Raw genomic sequence first — 26,093 nt, 5'->3', positions numbered from 1 at the left:
CCCAGTAGCAGCTACATCCACAATAATGAAGTGTTTTAAGAGGTTGGTGATGAAGCATATTAACTCCTGCCTAAGAAGCGACTCAGATCTACACCAATTTGCCTATAGGGACAGGTCCACAACAGATGCCAACTCATTGGTTCTTCAATGAACTGTGGAACATCTAGACAGCAAAGGTCATAACATCAGAATTCAATACTATCATCCCCTCAAAACAGATCAGTAAGCTCCAAGACATTGGCCTTAATATCTCCTTGCACAATTGGATCTCGAATTTACTCACTTGTAGATCCCAATCATTTCACATCGGCAACATCTCCTCCATGATCTCTATCAGTACAAGTACACCACAAGGCTGTGTGCTTAGCCCCCTACTCTATTTGCTTTACACTTATGACCGCGTGACTAGGCACAACTCCAATGCCATACTCAATATTATTGGTGACTCCACTGTCATAGGCCGAATTAACCATGGCAATGAATCATCATACAGGAGGGAGAATGAAAATCTGGCTGAGTGGTGTCATAACAACAACATCTCACTTAATATCAATAGGTGGAGAAGATTAACAACCTTAAATTATTGGGTGTTATTATTTCAGAGGACCTGTCCTGAGCCCAATACGCAAATATAATTTCAAAGAAAGCATGGCAGCACTGCTTCCTTAGGAGATTGGGAAAATTCAGTGTGACCTCTAAACTTTAACAAACTTCAATACATGTGCAGAGTATACAAACTGGCTGCATCACAGCCTGGTATGGAAACACTAATGCCTTTGAATGGAAAATTCTTCAGAAAGTAATGTCCACCACAGGTAAAGCCCTCCAAACCATTGAGCATATCCACATGAAACAGTGTCACAGGAAAGCATCCATCATCAGGGTCCCCCACCATCCTGGACATGCTCCCTTTTCATTGCTGTCATCAGGAAGGTGGTACAAGAGCCTTAGGACTCGCAACACCATGTTTTAGATTAGATTAGCTTCAACTTTATTGTCATGGTGCCGAGTACAGATACATGTTTAGGAATAGTTACCATCCCTCAACCATCAAGCTCTTGATCAAAAGGGATAATTTCATTCAAACAATAGGGGGAGCTGCAGCACTTGCATGGGTCCCAGCTATACCTGCCTGTTTGTCGGCTCGTGGATTAGTCTATGTTCCAAACCTTCACTGGTGACTGTCCCACACTTTTCCTACGCTACATCGATGACTGCATTCATGCTACTTCCTGCACCCATGCTGAACTTGTCAATTTCATCCACTTTGTCTCCAACTTCCACCCTGCCCTCAAATTCATCTGTTCCACTTCCAACACTTCCCTTCTCTTTCCCGATCTCACTGCTTCTGTCTCCAGAGACAGCTTATCCACCTATGTCTATTATAAACCAATGGACTCTCACAGCTCCCTGCACTATACCCTGCCCCCCCCCTCCGCTACTTGTAAAAATGCCATCCCCTTGTCTCAATTCCTTCATCTCTGCCACATCTGCTCTCAGGATGAGGGTTCTCATTCTAGAAAGAGGAAATGTCCTCCTTTTTCAAAAAAAGGGGCTTCCCTTCCTCCATCATCAACCCTGCCCTCATCCACATCTCTTCCATTTCATGCACATCTGCTCTTATCCCATCCTACCCCCACACTACCAAGAATTGAGTTCCTCTTGAGCTCACCTACCACCACCAGCCTCCACATCCAGCACATACTTCTCCAAAACTTTAGCCACCTCCAACTGTATCCCACCACCAAACACACCTTCCACCCACCCCCCACTTTCTGCTTTCTGCAGGGATCTCTCCCTACATAACTCTGCCCATTCGTCCCTCCCCACTGATCTTTCTCCTGGCACTTATCCTTGCAAGCTGAACAAGTACTACACCTGCCCCTACACTTTCTCCTTCACTACCATTCAGAGCCCAAATAGTCATTCCATGTGAGGAAACACTTCACCTGTGAGTCTGTTGAGGTCACATTCTGTGTTTGGTGCTCCCGGTGTAGACTTTCATATATCAGTGAGACCCAAGGTAGATTGCGAGACTGCTTCACCAAATATCTACACTCCGTCTGCCAGAACAAGTGGGATCTCCCAGTGTCCACCCATTTTAATTCCACTTCCCAATCCCATTCTGATATGTCCATTCATGGCCTCCACTGTCAGGATAAGGCCACAATTAGGTTGGAGGAACAACACCTTATATTCCATTTAGGTTGCTTCCAACCTGATGGCATGAACATCAATTTCTCAAACTTCCAATACTGCCTCCCCCCACTCCTTCACCATTTCCCATCCCCTTGTCCTTGCTCCTACCTCTGGTGCTCCTCCCTTCCCTTCAGGGAATGATCAATCAGGAAACTATCAATTTCCACCTTAAATGGCAGAGCATTCCACAGATTTACTACTCTCTGGTTAATAAAAGTTCCTCCTTACCTCAGTTCTAAAGGGTCATCCCTCAAATGTTGAGGCTGTTCTCTAGTTCTGGAAACATCCTCTCCACATCCACCCTATCTAGTCCTTTAAACTTTCAGTAAGTTTCAATAAGATCCCCCTGCATTCTTCTAAATTCCGGTGAGTACAGACCAGTAAAATTTGTAGGAAGGATATGTTGGAGATCATGTGCAAGTGAGTTCAGAGAAGCATGTGTGGCACAGTGGGAATGTGCCTGCAACTGATGCAGGAGGAAGAGCGTGGTTAAACAGAGGAGGGAGCGTACACATCAAAAGTTAACTGGAATGGATAAATGAAGAGCAAGTACTAGAGGGAGGGCATGCATGCCAACAGGAGCAATGGCAGGAAAGAGGGCACAAACACAAGTAGAAGGCTTGGAACTCATGCAGACAGGACAGGCACTTAAAAGTGGGAGATGGACACTTATAAATGGGAAATGAAGCAGGGTGATGTTCACAATCAGAAAAGAGAAAGGGGGAGAGCAACATAAATGAATGGGAATGTCGGAGAGCACACAAAGTCCAGAGGGTGCACAGAATTGAATGGGCAGGAAGGGAGGATGGACAAGGAAAGGAAGATGCAAGTGACAAGGGGGTAGAGAGAAAAGAGGAATAGGTGGAAGCAGGAAGGAAGAAGCATGTGCAAGCAGGAGGTTGATGAGCCACATGTAAAGAGGAAGGGTAGAATGGAAGGCAGGTAGGGATAGGAAGATTAGTCAGAGGAATAGACACAAGCTGCAGGATGGGGCATACAAACAAGAGGACTAGAATGTACAAGCATAACGGGTGAAGAGAAGGTGTGAAAGAAAGCAGCAACGCAGGTAAGTGCAAGGAAAAGGGGTAGAGGAAAGAAGAAAGTGGAATACAGTTTGAAGGGAAGGAGGAAGTGAAAGAGTACACAAGTGGGAGGGCATGTGAAAGCTAAAAGGTAGTGGCTGTAGCTGCAGGGGAATAAAGGAAAGGAGGTTGTGTACAACCTGGATGGCAGAGGCAAATTCTGCAAGCCCGGGTGGGGGGGAGGGGTATGCAAGTAAGCAGGAAGGGACAAGGCTATACAAAAGTGGAAGTGGGACAGTGTGACAGAGAGAGTGCAGGATAGGGAAAGAGGAGCTGGGACTCTGACCAATATATGATACACGACATTTGAGTTCACATGAAATAATAGCAAGCTGAATGCTAATTATTAGGTATTCCACTGAGATACAAAATAATTTTCTTTATTTCTGAATTTGTGGATCCTGAGATGGCCAATGAGAATATGGGAACCACAGCTTCTTTACACAGATGGACCAAAGGTGCCAAGTGGGGCAGGTAGTTTTCAAATGATCTGCTCCTTCTGCAGGGCATCTGTATACTTCCAATGCATCAACTTCAGGTTCTCACCTCCATTCTGAAAGCTCCTTCTCCACTTTGAGCAGTCAACAGCTAAGTATTCCAAGGAAACGATAGGGATGTTATGTGTTCACGAAAGCTTTAAATGCTTCCTGTAGCCTATATTTGTAACCAATGTACTGAGTTTCTGTTCTGTGCCGACTCCTAAGATTCTGATGGATAGCAAATCAACAATCAACAATGCCAATCGTTAGATGCTCTCTCTTCTGAGAAATGGTCACTGCCTGACACATCTGTGATGCAAATATTATTTGACACTTTTCAACCTATCTGTGACTCTTGTCTATGACTAACTGCATGCATGCATGAACTAAATTATTTGCTGAGATGTTACAAAAGGAAATAAACATTGTGAGATTTGTGAACATCACTTGTTATCACGTAAAGTAAGTCAATAATTAAACTGAAGCGGAGTCTATAATACAATACAAATTAGCTCCCAGGATGACAAACCATCAACAACCATAATCAGCTTCTTTCATTCAAACCATCCGAGTGTCTCTTCTTGATGCTTAATAATTCCAGTTTCACTAAAGCTCCTTTATCATAACTCTAAATCATTGGTTGCTGGGGATTAAGGAAGTTTTTAAGGAGGTGATAAAGATAAAGAGGGTGGTAGGGGGAATCCTGGTTGCAATGGGAGCAGCTGAGCAATTATACATACGTAATTTAAGTTAATTACTTTAAGCATTTGATCTTCAGTGCCGCATAATTGATTACAATGATGATGTAATCACCTCATCACTTGCTAACCCCCCATCCTCTTACACGTTGCTCAAAATGCGTTACAGTTGTTTAAAAGTAATGTGACACTTCTGTATTTGGCATATCATGAGAAATCTATATTGAAGAAATCATGTTATTTCCAGACCTGGCCTGCACATGATTGTTATTCACTATCGTACATAGAACATAGAACAGTGCAGCACAGGAACAGGCCATTTGGCCCACAATGTTGTGCTGAACAGCTAAAAAGCAAATCAAAAAACACCCAAACACTAATCCTTCCTACCTACACCATGTCCATATCCTTCTATCTTCCTGACATCAATGTGCCTATCCAAACGTCTCAAAAGCCTCTAATTATTTGCCTCTACCACCACACCAGGCAGCACATTCCAGACATCCACGGCTTTGAGTAAAATAGCTTTCCTCTCACGTCCCCTTGAACCTACCCCCTCACCTTCAATGCATACCCTTTGAGAATGTTTCAACCTTGGGAAATAGATACTCTCCATCTACTCTATCTATGCCTCCTATAATCTTGTAAAGCTCTATCAGAACTCCCCTCAGCTTCTGGCGCTCCAGAGAAAACAACCCAACTTTAGCCAGCCTCTCGTGATAGTACATGCCCTCTAAACCAGGCAGCATCCTAGTAGGCCTCTCTGTACCATCTTCAAAGTCTCAACATCCTTCCTATTATGGGGAAACTAGAACAGTAAGCAATACTCCAGTTGTGGCTGAACCAGAGTTTTATAAAGTTGCAACATAACTTCCTGATTTTTGCAGTCAATGCCTCAACTAATAAAAAGCAAGCATTCCATAAGATTCTTAATCACCTTAATCAACCTGTGTAACTACTTTCTAGGAGCTATGAACTTGGATCCCAAGATCTCTCTGCTCAGCAATACTGTGAGAGATCTTGCCCTTAACAGTGCGCTGTCTCCTTGCATTTGCCCCACCACGATGCAACACCTCACATTTATCTAGGTTATACTTCATCTGCCATTTCTCAGCCCATATCGAACTGATCTATATTGTGGTGTATTGATTGCCAGTCTTCTACATTATCCACAATTCCAACAATCTTGGTATCATCTGCAAATATAGTAACCTACTCATCTACATTTTCATTCAGGTCATTTATATCATCACAAACAGGAGAGGTCCCAGCACAGATCCCTGCAGAACACCACCAATTGCAGACCTCCAGCTTGAAATAAGTTCCTTCAACCACTACCCTCTGCCTTCTATGTGCAAGCCAGTTCTGAATCCAAACAGCCAAATTGCCCTGGACCCCATGCACCTGAATCTTCTAGATTAACCTCCTATGAAGGACTTTGTCAATGCCTTACCTAAATCCATATACACAACGTCCACTGCCCTATGCTCATCAATCTCTCTCATCACCTTGTCAAAAAACTCAATCAAGTTGGTAAGGCACAGATGACCAAGTACAAAGTCATGGTGGCACTCCCTATTTTTCCAAATGTTCGTATATCCTATCCCTAAGAACAGTCTCCAGCAACATCCCTCCAACAAGCATGAGATGCATCGGTCTAAAGTTCCTGGATTTACCCTTGTTCTCTTCTTAAATAAAGATACAACATTAGCCACTCGCCAGTCTGCCAAGATCTTGCCTGAGGCTGAAAAGGACACGAAGATGCTGGTGAAGGCCCAGCAATCTAGTCTCTTGCCTCCTTCAGTAACCTGGGGTAAATTCCATCCAGCCTTGGGGTCTTATCCACCTTATATTCATTAGGAGGCTCAACACTTCTTCCTCCTTGACTTCTAAACCCCAAACATTTTTATACACTCAGCACAGATCCCCCATATCCTTTTCCTTGGTAAATATAGAAGCAAAGTACTCAATGAGTAGCTTGCTTACATTCTCTGTATCCAAGCAAATTATCCCCCCCCCCCTTTATCCTTGACTGGTCCCACACTCTCCCTAGTTATCCTCTTCCTTTTGATGTACAGAATGCCTTGGGTGTCACCTTAATCCTACCTACCAAGGAATTTTCATGGCCCCTCCTGACTTCCCTTCTTTACTGGCCTCTTTATACTCCTCCTGTGTTTCGTTTGATCCTAACTTCCGATGCAGTACATACTTTTAATTTTTCTTCTTGACTAAATTCATCACATCTCTGGATATCCAAGCCAAGGTTTCTTATCTTTCGATCGCTGACTTTCCTTCTAACTGGAATATACTTTTCCTGTACTCTGTGCAATTCAGCTTTAAACACCTTCCACATGTCTGAAGTAGACTTGTCAGAGAAAGGTGTTCCAAACTAACACTTCTTAGTTCCTGCCTAATGCCCTTGTAATTTGACCTACTCCAATTTAAAACTCTCTTATAAAGACCATACCTATACTTATCTATAGCTGTCCAGAAAGTTAAGGAGTTGTAGTCACTGTTCACCCACTAAGAGGTCATGCTCCTGGCCAGGCTCATTACCCAACACCAGATCCAGTATGACCCCTCCTCTCATTGGACCATCTACATATTGATTTAAGAAACCTTCCTGGATACATTTAACACATTCTGCCCCATTTAAACCCCTTACACTAAAAAGGTCCCAATTTATATTAGGGAAGTTGAAATCCACCATGACATCAACCCTATTATGTTTACACTTTTCCTTAATCTCATTATATATCTGTTCCTCAATGTCCAGGTAACCATTAGGTGGTCTGTAGTACAATCCCATCAGTGTGACTGCAGCCTTCCTATTTTTTGAGTTCCACCCAAACAGACTCAGTTTCTGACTCAGTAGTCTGAGTAGCTCATAAGCTGCTCATCTCCTGGGATTTTCATGCACAACAATCTTGAGTTTACAGAGAATGGTGCTAAAAACAAAAAACATTCATTTTTGTGGGTAAAAGTGTCTTGTTAATGAGATCGGTGTGAGGAGAATGGCCAGACTGGTTCAAGCTGATAGCAGCTCAAATAACCATGCATTACAACTCTGGTGTGCAGAAGGCCATCTCTGACTGCCTGTGTCAAACCTTGAAGTGGATGGGCTACAGCAGCCGATGACCACAAATGTATACTCAGTAGCCACTTCATTAGGTACAGGAGGTATCTAATATCTTCATGTCTTCTTTAGCCACAGGAGAGGCCCTAGAGGACTGGCGAGTAGATAATTTTATTCCATTATTCAAGAAGGGAAGTAGGGATAATTCTGGAAACTGTAAACTAGTGAGTCTCACGACATTGGTAGGCAAGTTACAGGGGAGGATCCTTAAGGACAGGATTTATGAGCATTTGGAAAGCCATGGCCTAATTAAGGAATGCCAGCACGGTCTTGTGCAGAGCAAGATGTGCCTTGCTTACTTGACTGAGTTTTTTGACAGGAGACGAGGGTGACTGATGAAGGTAGAGCTGTGGATGTGGATTTTACTAAGGCGTTTGACAAAGTCTCTCATGAGAAACTCATCCAGAAAATCAAGATGCATGGGATCCTTGGTGAATTGCCTGTTTGGATTCTGAACTGATTTGCACATAGATAACAGTGGGTAGTGGTAGAAGAGACTCATTCTAGCCAGAGGTTTGTGATTAGTAGTGTTTCGCAGATCTGTATTGGGACCTCTGCTGTAATAGATGAAAATGTAGAAGGGTGTTTGCAGATGACACAAAGATTGGTGCTGTTGGGGATAGTGTAGAAGACTGACAAAAATTATAGTGGGATATAGATCAGTTGCAGGTATGGGTGGAGAAATCGCAGATATAGTTAAACCCAGCCAAATGTAAGTGTTGTACCTTGGTAGGTCATATGTAAAAAGACAATACACTGTTAAGGGCTTAACAGTGTTGATGTGCAGAGGGATCTTGGGGATCCAAACTCATAGCTTCCTGAAAGTGACTAAACAGATTGATAGAGTGGTTAAGAAGCCATATGGTACGCCTGCCTTTATTAGTCTAGGCATTGATTTAAAAGTCAAGAAGCTATGTTGCAGCATTATATAACTCCAGTTAGGCTCCATCTATAGTTCTGCATACGGTTCTGGCTGCCTCATTATAGGAAGGACATCAAGAATTTGAAGAGGGTGCAAAAGAGATTTACCAAAATGTTGTCTGGATTAGAGAACGCAATAAAAGGTAAGTTTGGATAAACATAGTTTGTTTTCTCTGGAGTGGCAGAGGCTAGGGGGAGATCTCATTGAGGTTTATAAGATTATGAAAGGCATTGATACAGTAGACAGTCAATACCTAATACCAGAAAGCATGCATTTAAGGTGACGGGGTAAGTGCAAAGGAGACATGAAGGGCAATTTTTTTCTTAAAACGCAGAGAGTGGGTGCGTGGTAGTGGCTGCCTGTGGTATTAGTAGAGGAAGAAACATTGGGGACTTTAAAGACATATTTAGACAGGCACATGAATGTGAGGAAAATAGAATGATTATGGACATTGTGTAGGCAGATCAGTGTTGGCCATTTGATTACTAATTTAATGGGTTTGGTACATTAGTGTGGGCTGAAGGGCCTGTTCCTGTGCTGTACAGTTCCATGTTTTATGAGAAGAGAAAGACTTAAAAATTGGGGTTCCTAATCTGGGATCCACAGACCCCTTGGTTAATGGTATTGGTCCATGACATTAAAAAAAAGGTTGGGCACTCCTGCTTAAAACAGACCTGAGGGGCAACTTCTTCACCCAAAGGGTGGAATGAAGGAAGTAGTTGAGGAGGTACAAAAGCAGCATTAAAAATATCTTCGGATAAGTACAGAGATAAGATTTCTTTTCCCTAGAACAAAGAAGACTGATGAAAGGTATCCCGATAGAGGTATACCTCCCAAGCTTACACAGAGAGTGCTTAAAACTTTCAAATATTTTTTTCTAATTTTTCCAAACACGAGGACAATTTGCTCACCAATATTCTTGCCTGTGCAACAGGGGATCTCACTGAAACCTTTCGAATGTTGAAACACCTAGACAGAATGATGTGGATAGGATATTTCTCATGGTGGGAAAGTCTTGGATAAGAGGGCACAGCCTCAGGATAGAGGGGTGCCCTCTCAAAACAGAGATGCAGAGAAATTTCTTTAGCCAAAGGGTGATGAACTTGTGGAATTTGTTGCCATGTGCAGCTGTGGAGGCCAGGTTATTGGATATATTTAAGGCAGAGATTGACAGATTCTTGACTGGACATAGCATCAAAAGTTATAGGGGGAAGACTGGGAACTGGGGTTGAGGAGGAGAAGAAAAAAGGATCAGTCATGATTGAATGGTGGAGTAGACTCGATGGGCCAGATGGCCTAATTCTGCTCCTATGTCTTATGATATCGCATGGACTGAATGGAATTTGTTGAAGTCTGGCTTCTGTGGTGGTGGGAATGTCAGAAGAATACCAAGGTAGATAATCCATTAGTCCTTCTAGCTGAATATTGTTATGAACACTTCAATGACAAGCACAACATGTGAATGCTAGACGACAGTCTTCTCCTTTAATTAGCTGTTTAATTTTTCCATTATCATTCATAGCTAGATATGGCTGAAAGACAGAACTTTGTTTTGAATTTTTGGCCAGGTGATTGCTTAGCTGTCCATTATATGTTGTTTGTGCATTTCATTACACTTATAATCCTATGTCACAGCTTCACCCAGGATAGCATCTCATTTTTAGGTATTTCAAGTTCCTTTATTTTCATCATCCGGGCAGATTAGCTATACAGTAATTAATAGGCAGTTACTTTCCTGTCTTGTAAGAATGGCACCAAATATGTCACCAGCATGACTTTGATCTCCAGCCTTTCCATAGATACATTTGTTTCCTCTACCTCTCTCACTCTCCACAACTTAGAATATACTGTTTTTCTTTTTTGTTAGTTCAATGAAAGGTCAATTATTTGAATGGTTAATTCTTTTTCTCTCCACATAGGGTTATGGACCTGCTGAGTATCCTCAAACACTTAATTTTAATTCATTTTTAGGCATGCTTGGTACTGCTTCCAGTGTAGCCTTTCAAACTTTAATGAATTGGAATTAATCCCTTATTTGACTGTAAAATGAATATAAAGTTACAGATTACAATGCTATATTGAATAAACTCTTCTTGAGCTTCCAGCTGTGTACATGAAGACGGCAGAGTTCCTCACTGAAGCATCAGTTATAATCGATACCTATACCTGGCTGAAAGCCCAAGGGGGGTTTATTCATCATATATGCTGGGAAAGCACTAGATCCTTTTTTAACAATAGTATATACTTTTGCTGTTGTTAACCACAGAATAAAATACTGGATCGGTTCTTATTATTGTCATTTCCACTTAAAATTTTCATTCAACTTCATTAAAATTCCAAATTATAAAATGATCATATTCCTAACATTCATGTAGCAACATCCAGTTGTGCTCACATTTATGGTGATGAAATACTTTGAGAGATTGGTTATAGCGAGAATCAACACCCAACTCAGGAAGGATCTGGACCCATTGCACTTTGCCTATTGCCACAATAGGTCCACCGCAGATACGATCTCAATGGTTCTCCATATAGCCTCAGATCATCTGGACAATGCAAATAACCACGTCAAGGTCCTTTTTATTGATTGTAGCTCAGCATTTAGCACAATCGTTTCTATAGACCTGACCAAAAAAAAACTACATAGGCCTCTGTACCTCCCTCTGCTCCTGGATCCTCGATTTCCTAACCAGAAGACCACAGTCTGTGCATATTGGATATAACATCTCCACCTCACTGACAATTAACACTGGTGCTCCACAGGGATGTGTGCTTAGCCCACTCCTCCACTTTCTCTACACCCATGACTATTTGGCTAGGCATAGCTCAAACAGCATCTATAAACTTGCTGATGGTACCACCATTGTTGGCAGAATTCAGTTTGTGAAGAAAGGGTGCATAGGAGTGAGATATACCAGTTCATTGAAGGGTGTCGCAGCGACAGCCTTGCACTAAATGTCGCAAGACCAAATAACTGATTGTATGCTTCAGGAAGGGTAAAACAAGGGAACACAAACCAATCCTCAGAAGAATCAGAAGTGGAGAAAGTGAGCAATTTCAAGTTCTTAGGTGTCAATATCTCTGAGGACCTAACCTAGCTGCAACATGTTGATTCAGCTATAAAGAAGGCAAGACAGCTGCTTTCAATAGAAATTTAAGGAGATTTGGTTTGTCAACTAAGGTTGTTGCTATAGCACCACTCAGCCAGATTTTCAGTTTCCCTCCTATATGCTGATTCATCACCATCTTTGATTTGGCCTAGGACAGTTGTGTCTTCAGCAAACTTGAAGCATTTTCAATTATTCCTACATTCCAGCACTTGATTCATAGCTTTGTCAGTGATGGAATGAATTGTAAGCCATCAATGTAATTTCTAAGGTACATTTCCATCACTCTTTCAGAAACTGAAATGTATACTGCCTCATCTCCTTCAAGGATTTTCCCCCTTCTCTTTTTTAGGCTATCAATTAACTCAAATTTAGGTCCTAGTTATCAAACCATCTGCCAAAGAGATATTGCCACTTCACTTGAGAAAGACTCTCATACTTTTGTACATCTCAATTCAATTCCCCTCGCTTGCCTATCTCCAAAGAAACACCACCAGCTTTCCATAACTGCAATTCTCCAGCTTGAGAACAGCCTTTTAAATCTCCTGGTTTTTTTTTCTTTACTCAAACACATCAATCCCGTAGTGGCAACCGAACTGTAAACCACATTGTAGATATGGTACAATCAGTATTTTTAGCTGCAAAAACATGATTTTTTTTACTCTTATATTCTTTACCTTGATTGATGAAGGCTAACGTCCCACATTTTCTTATCAACTCTATCAGCCACTCCTTCCATCTTCAGGGTTCTGTGTACATGAATTCAAACTCCCTCTTTCTCTAAAAGTCTTAGTATTTTACAAACTATCATGCATCTCTTGCCATGTCTATGCTCCCCAAATGCATTAACTTGGACTCCTCCAGACTGAGCAAATGACAAACTGCTAAATGAATTCAGTGGGTCAAGTGGAATCTTTTCTTCCAGCAGTTTATTTTTCCTTCCAAGTTTCAGCATCTGTAGTCATATGCGCCTCCACTTCTCCAAATCAAATACAATTTGCCCCTCTGTGCCATTTCAATCGTCCAATTGTTATTTCAAGAGTTAGCTGAAAAGGTATAATACCTTTAATTCAGCCTCTAATTGTTAAAGCATTTGTGTAAATGTACCATTCATCAAATATTGTTAACTGAATGCTATGCAAAGCCATATGAACTTAATGTTTCTGTGCATTCAAATCAAATCCTGAAAATAGAAATTAAGTTCCAATTTACTGAGGCAACTGGAATCCTGCTCTCTGGTTCTAGGTGTGCTTAGTCATGTATGAAATCTGAACAAGACCATAACTCCCTTGGAAAAATTAGGATTAACAAGTTCATGAAGCAGATGAGAAACAATTGTTTCAGTAAAATGACAATTTAAGAACTGCAGTTTTACCTCATCATCATCTGCATCATATTGAACGTAGTGCTGTTCAAATAGCTCTCTTTGATGTCGTTCTTGTTCTAGAGTTTGACTGATGAGTTGAGCAACTTCACTGCTCTGTCCCGGTTTCTCTCGGCCAATTAGAAACCTACAGAACATACGATTTTCTGTTCAATTTCAAATGACTGTTCATTTTTCATAATCAATGACAATACTATAATCAATAACTTAAGAAGAAAAGCTTTTCCTCCAAGTTATTATACTACTTTATATATCATATTTGAACCGCTTGTAATTCATCAATGCCAAATAAATATTATCAGAGGTTGAATGCTCATCATTCCAAATTGTCTTGATTTTAGCCTAAACATGAAATATTCAAAGTCAAAATATATTTTAGCTTACAGATGCTGTGCAACAGGATATCATAATGACTAAATGAAACATTCCTTACCTAACTTTACCTTTAGTTGTTCGCAGAACAGTAGCAGCAAAGCTTTGGGTAACTCCAACCAAGCTGATTCCATCCACTTCCACAATTTGATCATTGACCTGGATCCTGTATAAGAGAAAAATGAACAAGAATTTTTAAATAATTATATATTATTGAGCACAGTGAATGAAGGTAAAACACTAAATTTGATTTTAGTGGTTTGGATCATGTTATTACATAACATAAACTCCTAAATAAAAGGAGCTTCCAGTTTCCTTAAATCCAAATAACCATTTTTTAAATATTTCTGATATCCAATTCTTGATGGATTGCACTGGATGGCAAATGATAGAGAAATGCTGAAAACTAATTACTTGGGGGCAAAGTGTTTTAGGCAGCATATGGAAATACAAGGAAAAAGTGGGAGATTTGCTCACCTTCCTCAGTAGTTCAGAATTCAAATTTTGAAAATACATATATTTACATCTCAAAAAAGACAGAAATAGCTTGAAAACAAAAGGAAATTGTCCCATTTCTCTCCATAAGGACTTAGTTAGCCAAAGTACAGGGGAAATACCTGACAAGGTGGTGTCAAAGAATTTCTGAAGATGCTGGAGGTAGAAAATCTGATTCATAGGGCAGATGGTATAGCTACCTTTATTAGCTGGGCACAAAATACAACAGCACAAAGATTATGGTACAACTATACAATACACTACTGTGTATAGTTTTGGTGATTCTGAGAACAATGCAATTGCAGAAATGAAATTTACCAGAATATTGCCTGGCCTGAATAGTTTTAAATATGAGCAAAGACTGGGCAGGCTAGGCTTATTTTCTTTGAAAGAAACCGCAGGATGACCCAAAAGATTCATCCAAATTTATGAGATATGCAAGTGAGAACCTATTACCCTTAGCAGAAATTTCTATTGCCGGAGACAATACTGTATATGTAATGTAAAGTTAGGAGATTTAAGCAGGGATTGGGAAGAAAATCTGGAACATTTTGCCTGATGGGGTGGTAGAAGATTTAAATGAGAACTTTCCCAGCAGATGGAAATATGCATTGATGATAGAAGGAATGGATATTTATGATGATTGATGGGACACCAATCAAATAAACTGCTTTGTCCTGGATGGTGTCTTGCTTAAGAATTGTTGGTGTTGCACTCAAAGAAAGTGTAAAGCACTCCATCAGGCTCCTGAATTACATCTTATATATGGTGAAGAGGCTTTGGGATATGAGGTGAATCACTCATAAAGGAACACCACCTTCAAGATGCAGGTTTCCCTTCACCATGCACCTGGTCTAAACCCTAGAACACCCCATGCAACAACACTCTAGATATCCCTTCACCAGAAGGACTATATCAGTTTAAGGTGGCAGCTCATCAACACCACTAAAGGACAAATGGGAATGGTCTTTCCAACAACATGCAGATCCCCAAAATGAATTATTTTTTAAAAATGAATAGAGATCCCAGAAAATCAACATGACAAACTATATCAATGCCAGGTTCCATATTACCATTGACAAATCAACTTCTGCCAATTCTTAGTCAAGCTGCCTGTCAAATTTCTACTACACTTCCTCTCACAAAGGCTGCTGCCAAGCTGGTATAAGCAGACATCCCACCCTGCAGAAACTCTTTTCAGGGAGGTAGCAACCCCCCCCCCCTCCCCAAACCCCGGTCAACCTCCAAGGGTGTTTGTATACAGGACATTTGATTATGAAAGAACACAACAATTTATTTGATCACATATTGAAATTATTTACACACACACACTCCTTGTTGAATATTTTGTTGGCAGTCTCAATGCTAATAGCTAAATGCTAACGCAAATAGCTTGTGTTGCCTTTATGGCAGTTATTTAGTTTATAATATTTTCGCTTAGTAATTCATTTGTTAGTATTCTAGTTAAAGTTAGGATTGTTTAAAGTTGTCTGTGAGAGATCGTGGCATGCGATGACGTCACATCCAGTTTTGCAGCGTCCTGTGGGAAAATACCGGTTCGGAGAAACAGGAAGGTGGGGGTCGAGACATGTGCGAGCGCGAGCAAGCAGCAACGTTTTCTCTCTATGCACCAGGAACATTGTGAAAGCAACGCTGTGAGTTATGAGATAATCGATATGTTGAATTAAAATGTTAACACCGATCCTGTTAAAAGTAACCTTGGTCGATAATGTTTATGTTTTTGTTAGTTAAAGAGTTGCGGATAGTTTGCATTGAAGTGTATTTAAAGCAGTCAATGGTGTAGGTAGATTCTGACTGTATGCTGCACTTTAATGTAATGTAGTTGTTGTAGTTTTACTTTTGCAAGTATTTACGATGTAATTGTAATATCAAGAAGGAAACAAATGCTGTACAAATCTTGTATTGTTTTATCAACAGTTTTACGTTAATGTGGAAGAGTGAACAGTAAACAGTTAATCTTACTGTGATCTTGTCTTCGTTGACAACGGTTTATCTCGGTGTTTAGTTCCGCGTTATCTTACACGCCGAGCAAGAACACTACATAGCTTTTCTATTTCTTTTGGAAAACTTTCCTTGTACTGTGATGTGGCTTGCTTGGCAGATTTGAGCATTTTGCCAGAAGTCTCAACCTCATAGCAGTCTGTGTCAATGAATTTGTTAATTTTGCAAGACATCAGATTCACAAGGGTATTGTGAGACAACTGACTTCTGAATTGTCTTAATGTAATGCACCATGCTGAATGCCCTTTCTATATCATAATTAGAATTTGGCAGCACTAAAGTAGCTTCATCAACTGGCAGAGCTCTTTGAATCTCCACTGCCCTGTGCTCACAGATTTCACTTTGGACAGCTACCCCCAGAACTCATCAATTGGCAAACCTTTGTAGTTTGCCACCAGTCCTTCAAGGTTAGTTGAGACATAATCCAGGACTTCCAAGTGGAGCTATTCTCTTGCATCTGCCTTGATCACATTTGGAAATCTCTCTGACAAAGTCAAAATCTGGTCCAGATTCACCTCATCTTGGCTCTCTGTATTGACCACTGAAAGATTTTTCAAGATTTGGTCTCTCATTGAGAATTTCTCCAAGATTTTTTGAAAGCTCCTGACACAGAATGCTCTGGCATCGTTGAAGAACTGCTTTGTCTTGTAAAGGGGGATCTCTTGTGCTTCCTCGCTTTGCAACTGCCTCCTAGCGAGGTACCCAGTAAAAAGCTCTTCATCTGGCAGGTGAATTTCAGGGTTCAGAATTCCATCCATCTCCTAAATGTTCTTTTCTCTCAATACCTTTGGCTCAATAAATCTGCTTGCTATGTCATGCAGGAACTCTTCTGCACTCTGATCCAACTTGAGGAGGATAGGTGCCTTGTTTTGAAAAATCAAATTGAATTTGTCAAAGCATTGTGAGACATTATGAAGAAAGCATGTGTACATTTTCATTTGGGGGGTTTTCAGCCTCTTCTGAATATGAGATGACTTCTGATTCTCACTCTTTGACTCAAAATATGAAATAAAGGCTGGCCATTGGTGGAACAGATGGTTCAAACCTTTTCCTAAAGAAAGCCAGCATGTAGGACAATGTTTTTGTACTCTATGCTGGGCAACATTGCAGAACTCTTAAAACTATTTTAGGTCTTCTCTTCATTTGGAACTTTTCTCAAAGTAGTAGTAGATGTCAATGAGCAGTTCTTCAGGTGAGATTGAGAGCTCCTTAGCAGCAGTTTTGGCACAGATGTTGACCAGGTGACTTGGACAGCCAACACTGTAAATATGAGGGGCCTGTGTTTTCACTCAATAGACAACAGGTGCAGGAATAGGCTATTTGGCCCTTCGAGCCAGCACTGCCATTCAATATGATCATGGCTGATCACCCACAATCAGTGCTCCGTTCCTGCCTTCTCCCCATATCCCTTGACTCCACTATCTTTAAGAGCGCTATCTCTTTCTTGAAAGCATCCAGAGAATTGGCCTCCACTGCCTTCTGAGACAGAGCATTCCACAGATCCACAGCTCTCTGGGTGAAAAAGTTTTCCTGAACTCCATTTTAAATGGCCTACCCCTTATTCTTAAACTGTGGTCTCTGGTTCTGGACTTCCCTCAACACTGGGAACATGTTTCCTGCCTCTAGCATGTCCAATCCCTTAATAATCTTATATGTTTCAATCAGATCCCCTCTCATCCTTCTAAATTCCAGTGCATACAAGCCCAGTCGCTCCAATCTTTCAACATATGACAGTTCTGCCATCCCGGGAATTAACCTCGTGAACAGACGCTGCACTCCCTCAATAGCAAGAATGTCCTTCCTCAAATTTGGAGACCAAAACTGAACACAATACTCCAGGTGTGGTCTCACCAGGGCCCTGTCGAACTGCAGAAGGACCTCTTTGCTCCTATACTCAACTCCCCTTGTTATGAAGGTCAACATCCCATTAGCTTTCTTCACTCCCTGCTGTACCTGCATGCATACTTTCAGTGACTGATGTACAAGAACACTTAGATCTCGTTGTACTTCCCCTTTTCCTAACCTGACACCATTCAGATAGTAATCTGCCTTCCTGTTCTTGCCACCAAAGTGAATAACTTCACATTTATCCACATTAAACTGCATCTGCCCACTCACCCAACCTATCCAAATCACCCTGAATTCTCCTAACATCCTCCTCATATTTCACACAGCCACCCAGTTTTGTGTCATCTGCAAATTTGCTAATGTTACTCTTAATCCCTTCATCTAAATCATTAATGTATATTGTAAATAGCTGTGGTCCCAGTACCGAGCCTTGCAGTACCCCACTAATCACTGCCTGCCATTCTGAAAAGGACCCATTAATCCCCACTCTTTGTTTTCTGTCTGCCAACCAATTTTCTATCCACGTTAGTACCCTACTCCCAATACCATGTGCTCTAATTTTGCCCACTAATCTACATGGGACCTTATCAAAGGCTTTCTGAATGTCCAGGTACACTACATCCACTGGCTCTTCCTTGTCCATTTTCAGAGTTACATCCTCAAAAAATTCCAGAAGATTAGTCAATCATGCTTTCCCCTTCGTAAATCCATGCTGACTCGGACCGATCCTGTTACTGCTATCCAAATGTGCCGCTATTTCATCTTTTATAATTGACTCTAGCATCTTCCCCATCACTGATGTCAGGCTAACTGGTCTATAATTCCCTGTTTTCTCTCTCCCTCCTTTAGTGGGATAACATTAGCTATTAACTCTTGATAAGACAGAGTTGTTTTTGCCAATTATCGCATTGTAGTTGTCACTGCTAATGGCACCAGTTAAACACACCTCAACATGTGTTTTACAGTCATTTAACTGTAACAGTCATGAAAAGTTATTATTGCAAACAGTGAAGCAAGCAACACTGTCGTTATTTTTGACCCCTATTAGGCAGGGCTACACTTTAGTGTAGTCTGGGGTGAAGTACGTTCTATATTTTCTTTTTTTGGAACACTCTGGCATGGTGGTGCAGGACACTAAACTGAACTAATGGACAATGAAAGAGAGACAGAGATCGACTATAAAGCCCGACCACAGAGAAAACTGATAGGTCTACTTAGCACAAAGAGAGACCAATCAGGATGCTCCCTCTCACTCTCCAAAAAAATCGATTTCCAGGATATTGTATATAATTTGTGGGCATCAGGGAGCCACTATCGATATGCAGCAGACTCCTGAAACTTCCAGGAGAGATGGGATGTCTATATAAGGCCTGCTTCCTAGCTATGGAGATGCAATATGCAAAGGAGAATCTCAAGTAGCTTTGAGTCTGCTGAGTAGTCTACGTGACATTGAACTGTATTACAATGTCAGGTTCAGCAACAATTGCTGGCTAGCCAGCAGGCAGAAACAGCAAGTACACAGGTAAAATGGCAACAATAAGAATGCAGATGTCATCATTCTGAATGAGAACAGAGAGGTGTTCTGTTTCACCACATCTTTGCCCAAGTAAGCACATTAGCAACTCAACTAATCCAGTGAAGGACAGATTGGTGGAATATTATTACATCTTTGGCCATGATATCTGGAACCAGAAAGGCTACAATTTGACAAGCTGAATGGTGAACTGCAGGACAAGATATTTAGTAGCTTTTTCCTGTGCTGTAATGGATACACAGTCCTTCCGAATGCATATTCATATTAAATGGAGCATTGTCAGTGTACCTGAGCACCAACAAGTATCTCATGTGCATGTGTCTGACTGTTCGTCTATAGACTGCCTCCGTGGATTCCTTACCTCAATCCTCTGCATTGGAATCAGTGTGCTAATAATCTCTGAGAACTAAACTGAGTTACCTTTCCCACTAACATAATATACAGTGGCATGCAAACGTTTGGACACCCCTGGTCAAAATTTCTGTTACTGTGAATAGCTAAGCGAGTAAAAGATGACCTGATTTCCAAAAGGCATAAAGTTAAAGATGACACATTTCTTCAATATTTTAAGCAAGATTACTTTTTTATTTCCATCTTTTAAAGTTTCAAAATAACAAAGAAGGTCAAGGACCAGAAGCAAAAGTTGGGTACCCTGCATGGCCAGTACTTAGTAACACCCACTTTGGCAAGTATCTCAGCTTGTAAACACTTTCTAAGCCAGCTAAGAGTCTTTCATTTCTTGCTGGGGAATTTTTGCCTGTTCTTCCTTGCAAAAGGCGTCTAGTTCTGTGAAATTCTTGGTTCGTCTTGCATGCACTGCTCTTTTGAGGTCTATCCACAGATTTTCAATGATGTTGAGGTCAGGGGACTGTGAGGGCCATGGTAAAACCTTCAGCTTGCGCCTCTTGAGGTAGTCCATTGTGGATTTTGAGGTGTGTTTAGGATCATTATCCTGTTGTACAAGCCATCCTCTTTTCATCTTCAGCTGCTTTACCAATGGTGTGATGTTTGCTTCCAGAATTTGCTGGTATTTAATTGAATTAAATCTTCCCTCTACCAGTGAAATGTTCCCCCATGCCACTGGCTGCAACACAAGCCCAAAGCATGATCTATCCACCCCCATGCTTAACAGTTGGAGAGGTGTTCTTTTCATGGAATTCTGCACCCTTTTTTCTCCAAACATACCTTTGCTCATTGTGGCCAAAAAGTTCTATTTTAACTTCATCAGTCTAGAGGACTTGTTTCCCAAATGCATCAGGCTTGTTTAGATGTTCCTTTGCAAACTTCTTGCCTGAATTTTGTGGTGAGGACACAGGAAAGGTTTTCTTCTGATGACTCTTCCATGAAGGTCAAATTTGTGCAGGTGTCACTGCACAGTAGAACAACACATTAACACTCCAGAGTCTGCTAAATCTTCCTGAAGGTCTTTTGCAGTCAAACAGGGGTTTTGATTTGCCTTTCCAGCAACCCTATGAGCAGTTCTCTTGGAAAGTTTTCCTGGTCTTCCAGACCTCAACTTGACCTCTACCATTTCTGTTAACTGCCATTTCTTAATTACATTACAAACTGAGGAAACGGCTACCTGAAAACGCTTTGCTATCTGCTTATGGCCTTCTTTTGCTTTTTGGGCATCATTTATTTTAATTTTCAGAGTGCTCGGCAGCTGCTTAGAGAAGCCCATGGCTGCTGATTCTTGGGACAAGGTTTGAGGAGTCAGGGTATTTATAAAGCTTTGAAATTTGCATCACCTGGCCTTTCCTAACGATGACTATGAACAAGCCATAGCCCTAACAAGCTAATTAAGGTCTGAGACTCTGGTAAAAGTTATCTGAGAGCTCAAATCTGTAGTGGTGCCCAAACTTTTGTATGGTGCTCCTTTCCTTTTTTCCCCCACTCTAAAATTGTACAAGTCAAAAATAATACACTAATCTTGCTTAAAATGTTGAAAAGAATGTTTCATCTTTAACTTTATGACTTTTGGAGATTAGATCATCTTCTACTCACTTAACTATTCACAGTTACAGAAATTTTGACCAGGGTGCTCAAACCCTTGCATGCCACTGTAAGATACAGGGACAGGAGGAGGTCATCTAATCACTTCCACTGCCTCTTCCATATGTCAAAATCATGGTGGATCTTCTATCATGATCATTTTCTAGCACTATTTTCTCTGCATACTACTGAGGTAAAGGGTGGTTTTTTTGAGTTACTATTTACTTCCTGTCCTGCTTAAATTAGTCTGGCCATTCTCTTCTGACCTCTCTCATTAACAAAGCACTTTCACCCACAGAACTGCCACTCACCGGATGTTTTTGGTTTTTTTGCACCATTTTCTGTTAACTCTAGAGACTGCTGCACTTGAAAATCCCTGGTGATCAGCAGTTTCCAAGGTTAATTGTTTTGTCATGCTATATGATGTGATCTTCACGTACGTTAGCTGGTAGTATATTTATTCTCAGCTTTTTTAATATGGTTGTTTATTTAGCATGAACCCAAGTTATATAAGGATGTGGTGTAGTGTATAAACATTAAGTTGAAATTACCATAAGATCATAAGATATAGGGGCAGTACTAGGCCACTTGGCCCATTGAGTCTGCTCCAATATTTCATCATGGCTAACCTATTATTCCTCTCAGCCCCAAACTCCTGCCTTCTCCCTATATCCCATCATGCCTTGACCAATCAAGAAACTATCAACCTCTAGCTTAAATATTCATAAAAACTTAGCCTCCACAGCTGTCTGTGGCCACAAATCCCACAGATTCACTACTCTCTAGCTAAAGAAATTCTTCCTCATCTCTATTGTCAAGGATGCCCCCCTATTCTGAGGCTGTGTCCTTTGGTCCTAGATTCTCCCACAAGAGTAAACATCCTCTCCACATCCACTCTATCAATACTAGTGAATACAGGCCCAAAACCATCAAATGCACTTCACATGACAAGCTGTTCAATCCTAGAATCATTTTCGTGAACCTCCTTTGAACCCTCTCCAGCATCAGCACATCCTTTCTAAGAGACCCAAAACTGCTCACATTATTCCAAGTGAGGCCTCACCAGTGCTTTATAAAATCTCAACATTACATCCTTGCTTTTATATTCTAGTCCTCTTGAAATGAATGCTAACATTGCATTTGCCTTTCTCACCACAGACTCAACTTGCAAATTAACCTAATGGTTGGGGGTGGGGAGGGGTCAAAGAAATTGTTAGATTGTTAAGTAAACAGGAGGGATCACTGGCAATGCTAATGGCCCTGTGTATACAGCACTCTTGATGGGTGGAAGAGAGACCCAATAATCCTTTCAGCATCTCTTGCAATCCTTTGTAGGTAGGGACTTATGGTCAGATGCCTTGCAATTTTGGTATCAGACAGTGATGTAATTGATCAGGGCAGTCTTGATGGTACTCCTGCAAAAATTGATTAAAATGGAGGCAGGACATTACTCACCTCAACCTCCTCAGGAAGTGCTGTGCTTTCTTGACCAAAGAGGTGGTGTTGAGGGACCAGATGAGATCATCCATTATGTACAGTCCCAGAAACTTGGTGCGAACTCTCCCCTTGGAGGAGCTGTGTATGTGCAGTGAGGAGTCGTCAGTCTGCATCTTCCTAAGGTCTACAATAATCTCTTTGGGTTTTATTCACAGTAAGACTCAAGTTGTTGAGCTCGCATCATTCTATCAGCTGCTCTACATCCTCTTTGTACACCGTCTCGTCATCATTGCTGATGAGATCAACCAGTGTTGAGTCAGTTGTGAACTTGATGACTCGGTCCAAACTGGAACCAGAAATGCAGTCAAGTGTCAGCAGTGGGCTGAACACGCAGCTCTGGGGAGCACTAGTGCTCAACATGATGGAGCTACACGTGTCTGTCAACACAGACCGAATGTGATCTTTATATCAAGAAGTCCAGGATCTATTAACAGAGAGAGGTGCTGAAACCCAACAAGGATAGTTTATTCGCCATCTTCTGAGGGATGAAAGTATTAAATTCTGAGCTCGGCATTAATTAGCCTCTAGAAAAAGAAGCACCATTTTCCAGGTGGGACAAGACAGTGTGGACTGCAGAGGCTATGGCTTCATCAGGGACTGAATCGAGAAATAAGCGAACTTGAAAGGTCCAAAGTAGTAGGAAGATGGGATTTAATGCGATCCTTAACCAGCTGCTCAAAGCACATCATGAATGGTATGGTCAGGGTCACTTAATGGTATTCATTGCTCTCTTGTCCCAAATGATGGTGGCTGCACTGAAGCTTGAGGGGATTGTGGACTCTTCCAGATAGATATTGAAGATATCTGCAGAACAGTATTCTCAGCACCCAACCAGGTACATCCAAAGCCCCGCAGCTTTACGTGGGTTAACCTTGGCTAGGGACTTCTTCACATCAGCTGCAGCCAGTCAGAATGCCTGCTCCCCCGAGTGTGGATGACATTCAACCTATCAGGAACAGAAGGGTCACTGTGGTTGATGCACAGGGTAGACTTGTAGTCCATTATGGTCTGAATGCTCTGCCACATGCACCTCATTTTTCTGGTGTCATGGAAGGGGCTGTATATTCTCTATCAACAATCCTGTTTTGCCTTCCTGATAGCATAGGAAAATGCAGCTCTTTCTGACTTGGGAGCTGTCTTATAGCCCAATCGCAAGGCAGCATCCCAATCGCTCAGCTGTGCCTGGACCTCTGCTGACAGCCATGGCTTCTGATTTGCCCTCATATAGATGTGTTTAATAACCATGACATCCTCAATGCAGTTCTCAATGTAGCTGGGCACTGACCTCACATATTCGTTGATTGGTCATAGGCAGCCGCCTCCCTGAACATCTTCCACTCCGTATTTTCAAACACCTGGCCTGAAACAGCTCAGATTCCTCAAAAACCTCAAACATCCGCTCCTCGTGGCCAGGTGTTTTATCTCCCTTTGACACATTTAATCAGTGGTTTGACCTGTTTAATCAGTGGTCAGTTTGCTGGAATTAGCATAGTCGATAAATGGCCAGAGAACCTGACATGGGATGGGGAGCAGCTTTGTATGAAGCAGGGTTATTGGTCTAAGCCAGGTCTAATGCATCCTTACACCTAATAGCAAAGTCAGAATGCTTATAGAATTTAGTCAGGACTGTTTTTTTCAGTTAGCATGGCTGAAGTCACCAACAACAGAGAAACCATCAAGGTGTGAGTTTGCAAGTCACTGATGGTGCATAGACATCACATGGCGCTTCCTGAGCATTAGCACAGGGGGTGATGTATACAGCCACACTCACAATAGCAGTGAACTCTCTCAGTAAAAGGGCCTGCACTTCACCATTAAGAACTCTCCCATAGATGTACAGTGGGTTATCACTACAGAAATGTCCAAACACCAGTTTATATTAAAAAAATACATACATCTTGCCAGCGATCACAGGAATTCTGTTGGTCCGAAAAGAGATGAAACCCTCAGCTGGATTCCCACTTCAGGGATGGTACCCTAGAGCCACGTTTTCGTCAGAATGTACAGTGCCCATAATAAGTTTCACCCCCCTTGGAAGTTTTCATGCGTTAATGTCTGACAACATTGAATCACAGTGGATTTAATTTTGCTTTTTTGACATTAATTAACAGAAGACTCGTATCAAAATGAAAACAAATTTCCAAAAATTGGTCTAAATTTATTTCAATTATTAAACTCAGAATAATTGATTGCATAATTACTTACACCCTTCAAGACAGTATTTGGTAATTGCACCTTTGGCAGCAAAGGCAGAGCAATGATGGCACGAAACAGCAACTCCTTTGCTTGCATCTTCAGAAACAGCACTATTTCCATCTTTAATATTTTTATTTTTCCCTTTCAGAGTTCTTTTGAAGACCCTGACCTGGAGTTACAAGCTGACTTCAGTTCTTTGCGAAAATGGGATCCGCTCTCAGGGTTTCATAACCGGCCATTGTTGTTCGGCACACTAAGGGCTCAGCCTTGGATTTGGAAGCCTAGGGTCTCGGGGCCTGGAGATGGGCAGGTCAAGGGTCAGCGTCACAGCAGAAGATTGTTGGGGGAGTCGGAATATCTACGGCTACATGCCCAGAGACACAAGATCTTCGAGATCTTTGGGCACAGAGCTCGAAAAAAGTGACATAACATACTTTTAACATCGTAAACCGGCAAGTTGTTGGTTATGTCTACCCGTTCTTCTTCCTCATTAGGGTGTGACAGTGAGAGGGAGTGAGAGTGAGAGAGAGAGAGAGAGAGAGAGAGAGAGGCAGAGACAGACAGAGAGAGACCAGAGAGACAGAGCCAGCCTGTGGTATGTCATATACCAGGTGAAACACGAAGTCTTTGGAATACTGCAAGTCTGTGCCTTTGCTATTGCTTTACTCTCACTTGAGTGCTCAGTGGTGGGTGCCGATGCTTTTTTTTGCCAGTGGGGGGAGAGGGGTGATTGTTACTTGCTGCCACTTACACGTGGGAGGAAGAGGAGCTGGGGGGTGGTCTTTGGGGCTCTAACATTTAACTGTCGTTCATTCTTTGGCGCACTGCACTGATCTTAAATTAGAACTTTGAATTACAGCCTTGAGTTTGTGGGGATAGGTCTTTATCAACTTTGCACATCTGGACACTGCAATTTCTCTCCATTCTTTACAAACTGCTCAAGCTCTTTCAGATTGCATGGGGATCGTGAGTGAACATACCTTTTCAAGTCCAGCTACAAATTCTCAACTGGATTGAGGTCTCGACTCTGATTTGGTCACTCCAGGACATTGTTGTTATTACACCTTTCTCATGTAGCTTTGGCTTTATGCTTGAGGTCATTGTCTTGCTGGAAAACAAATGTTCTTTCA

At 41.5% G+C, this 26,093-nt stretch overlaps 1 protein-coding gene across 7 annotated transcripts in view; it reads right to left on the bottom strand.

Moving 5' to 3' along the window:
- ppp1r9a (protein phosphatase 1, regulatory subunit 9A) overlaps nt 1–26,093 on the bottom strand; it is a 237,037-nt gene that overhangs the window by 133,020 nt on the left and 77,924 nt on the right. For all 7 annotated transcript variants that reach the window (XM_059972572.1, XM_059972573.1, XM_059972577.1 and 4 more), the window contains exons 4-5: nt 13,441–13,545; nt 12,999–13,134 (exon numbers count right to left, since the gene is read on the bottom strand). In XM_059972572.1, coding sequence (XP_059828555.1) covers nt 12,999–13,134; nt 13,441–13,545 — 241 coding nt within the window. The remainder of the gene's footprint in view (nt 1–12,998; nt 13,135–13,440; nt 13,546–26,093) is intronic.

Source organism: Hypanus sabinus, chromosome 6 (genome assembly GCF_030144855.1).
Source record: "Hypanus sabinus isolate sHypSab1 chromosome 6, sHypSab1.hap1, whole genome shotgun sequence".
In the NCBI taxonomy this organism is placed as follows: Eukaryota; Metazoa; Chordata; class Chondrichthyes; order Myliobatiformes; family Dasyatidae; genus Hypanus; species Hypanus sabinus.
The sequence above is the reverse complement of the archived record's forward strand: the minus strand, read 5'-3'. Positions and strand labels throughout refer to the sequence as shown.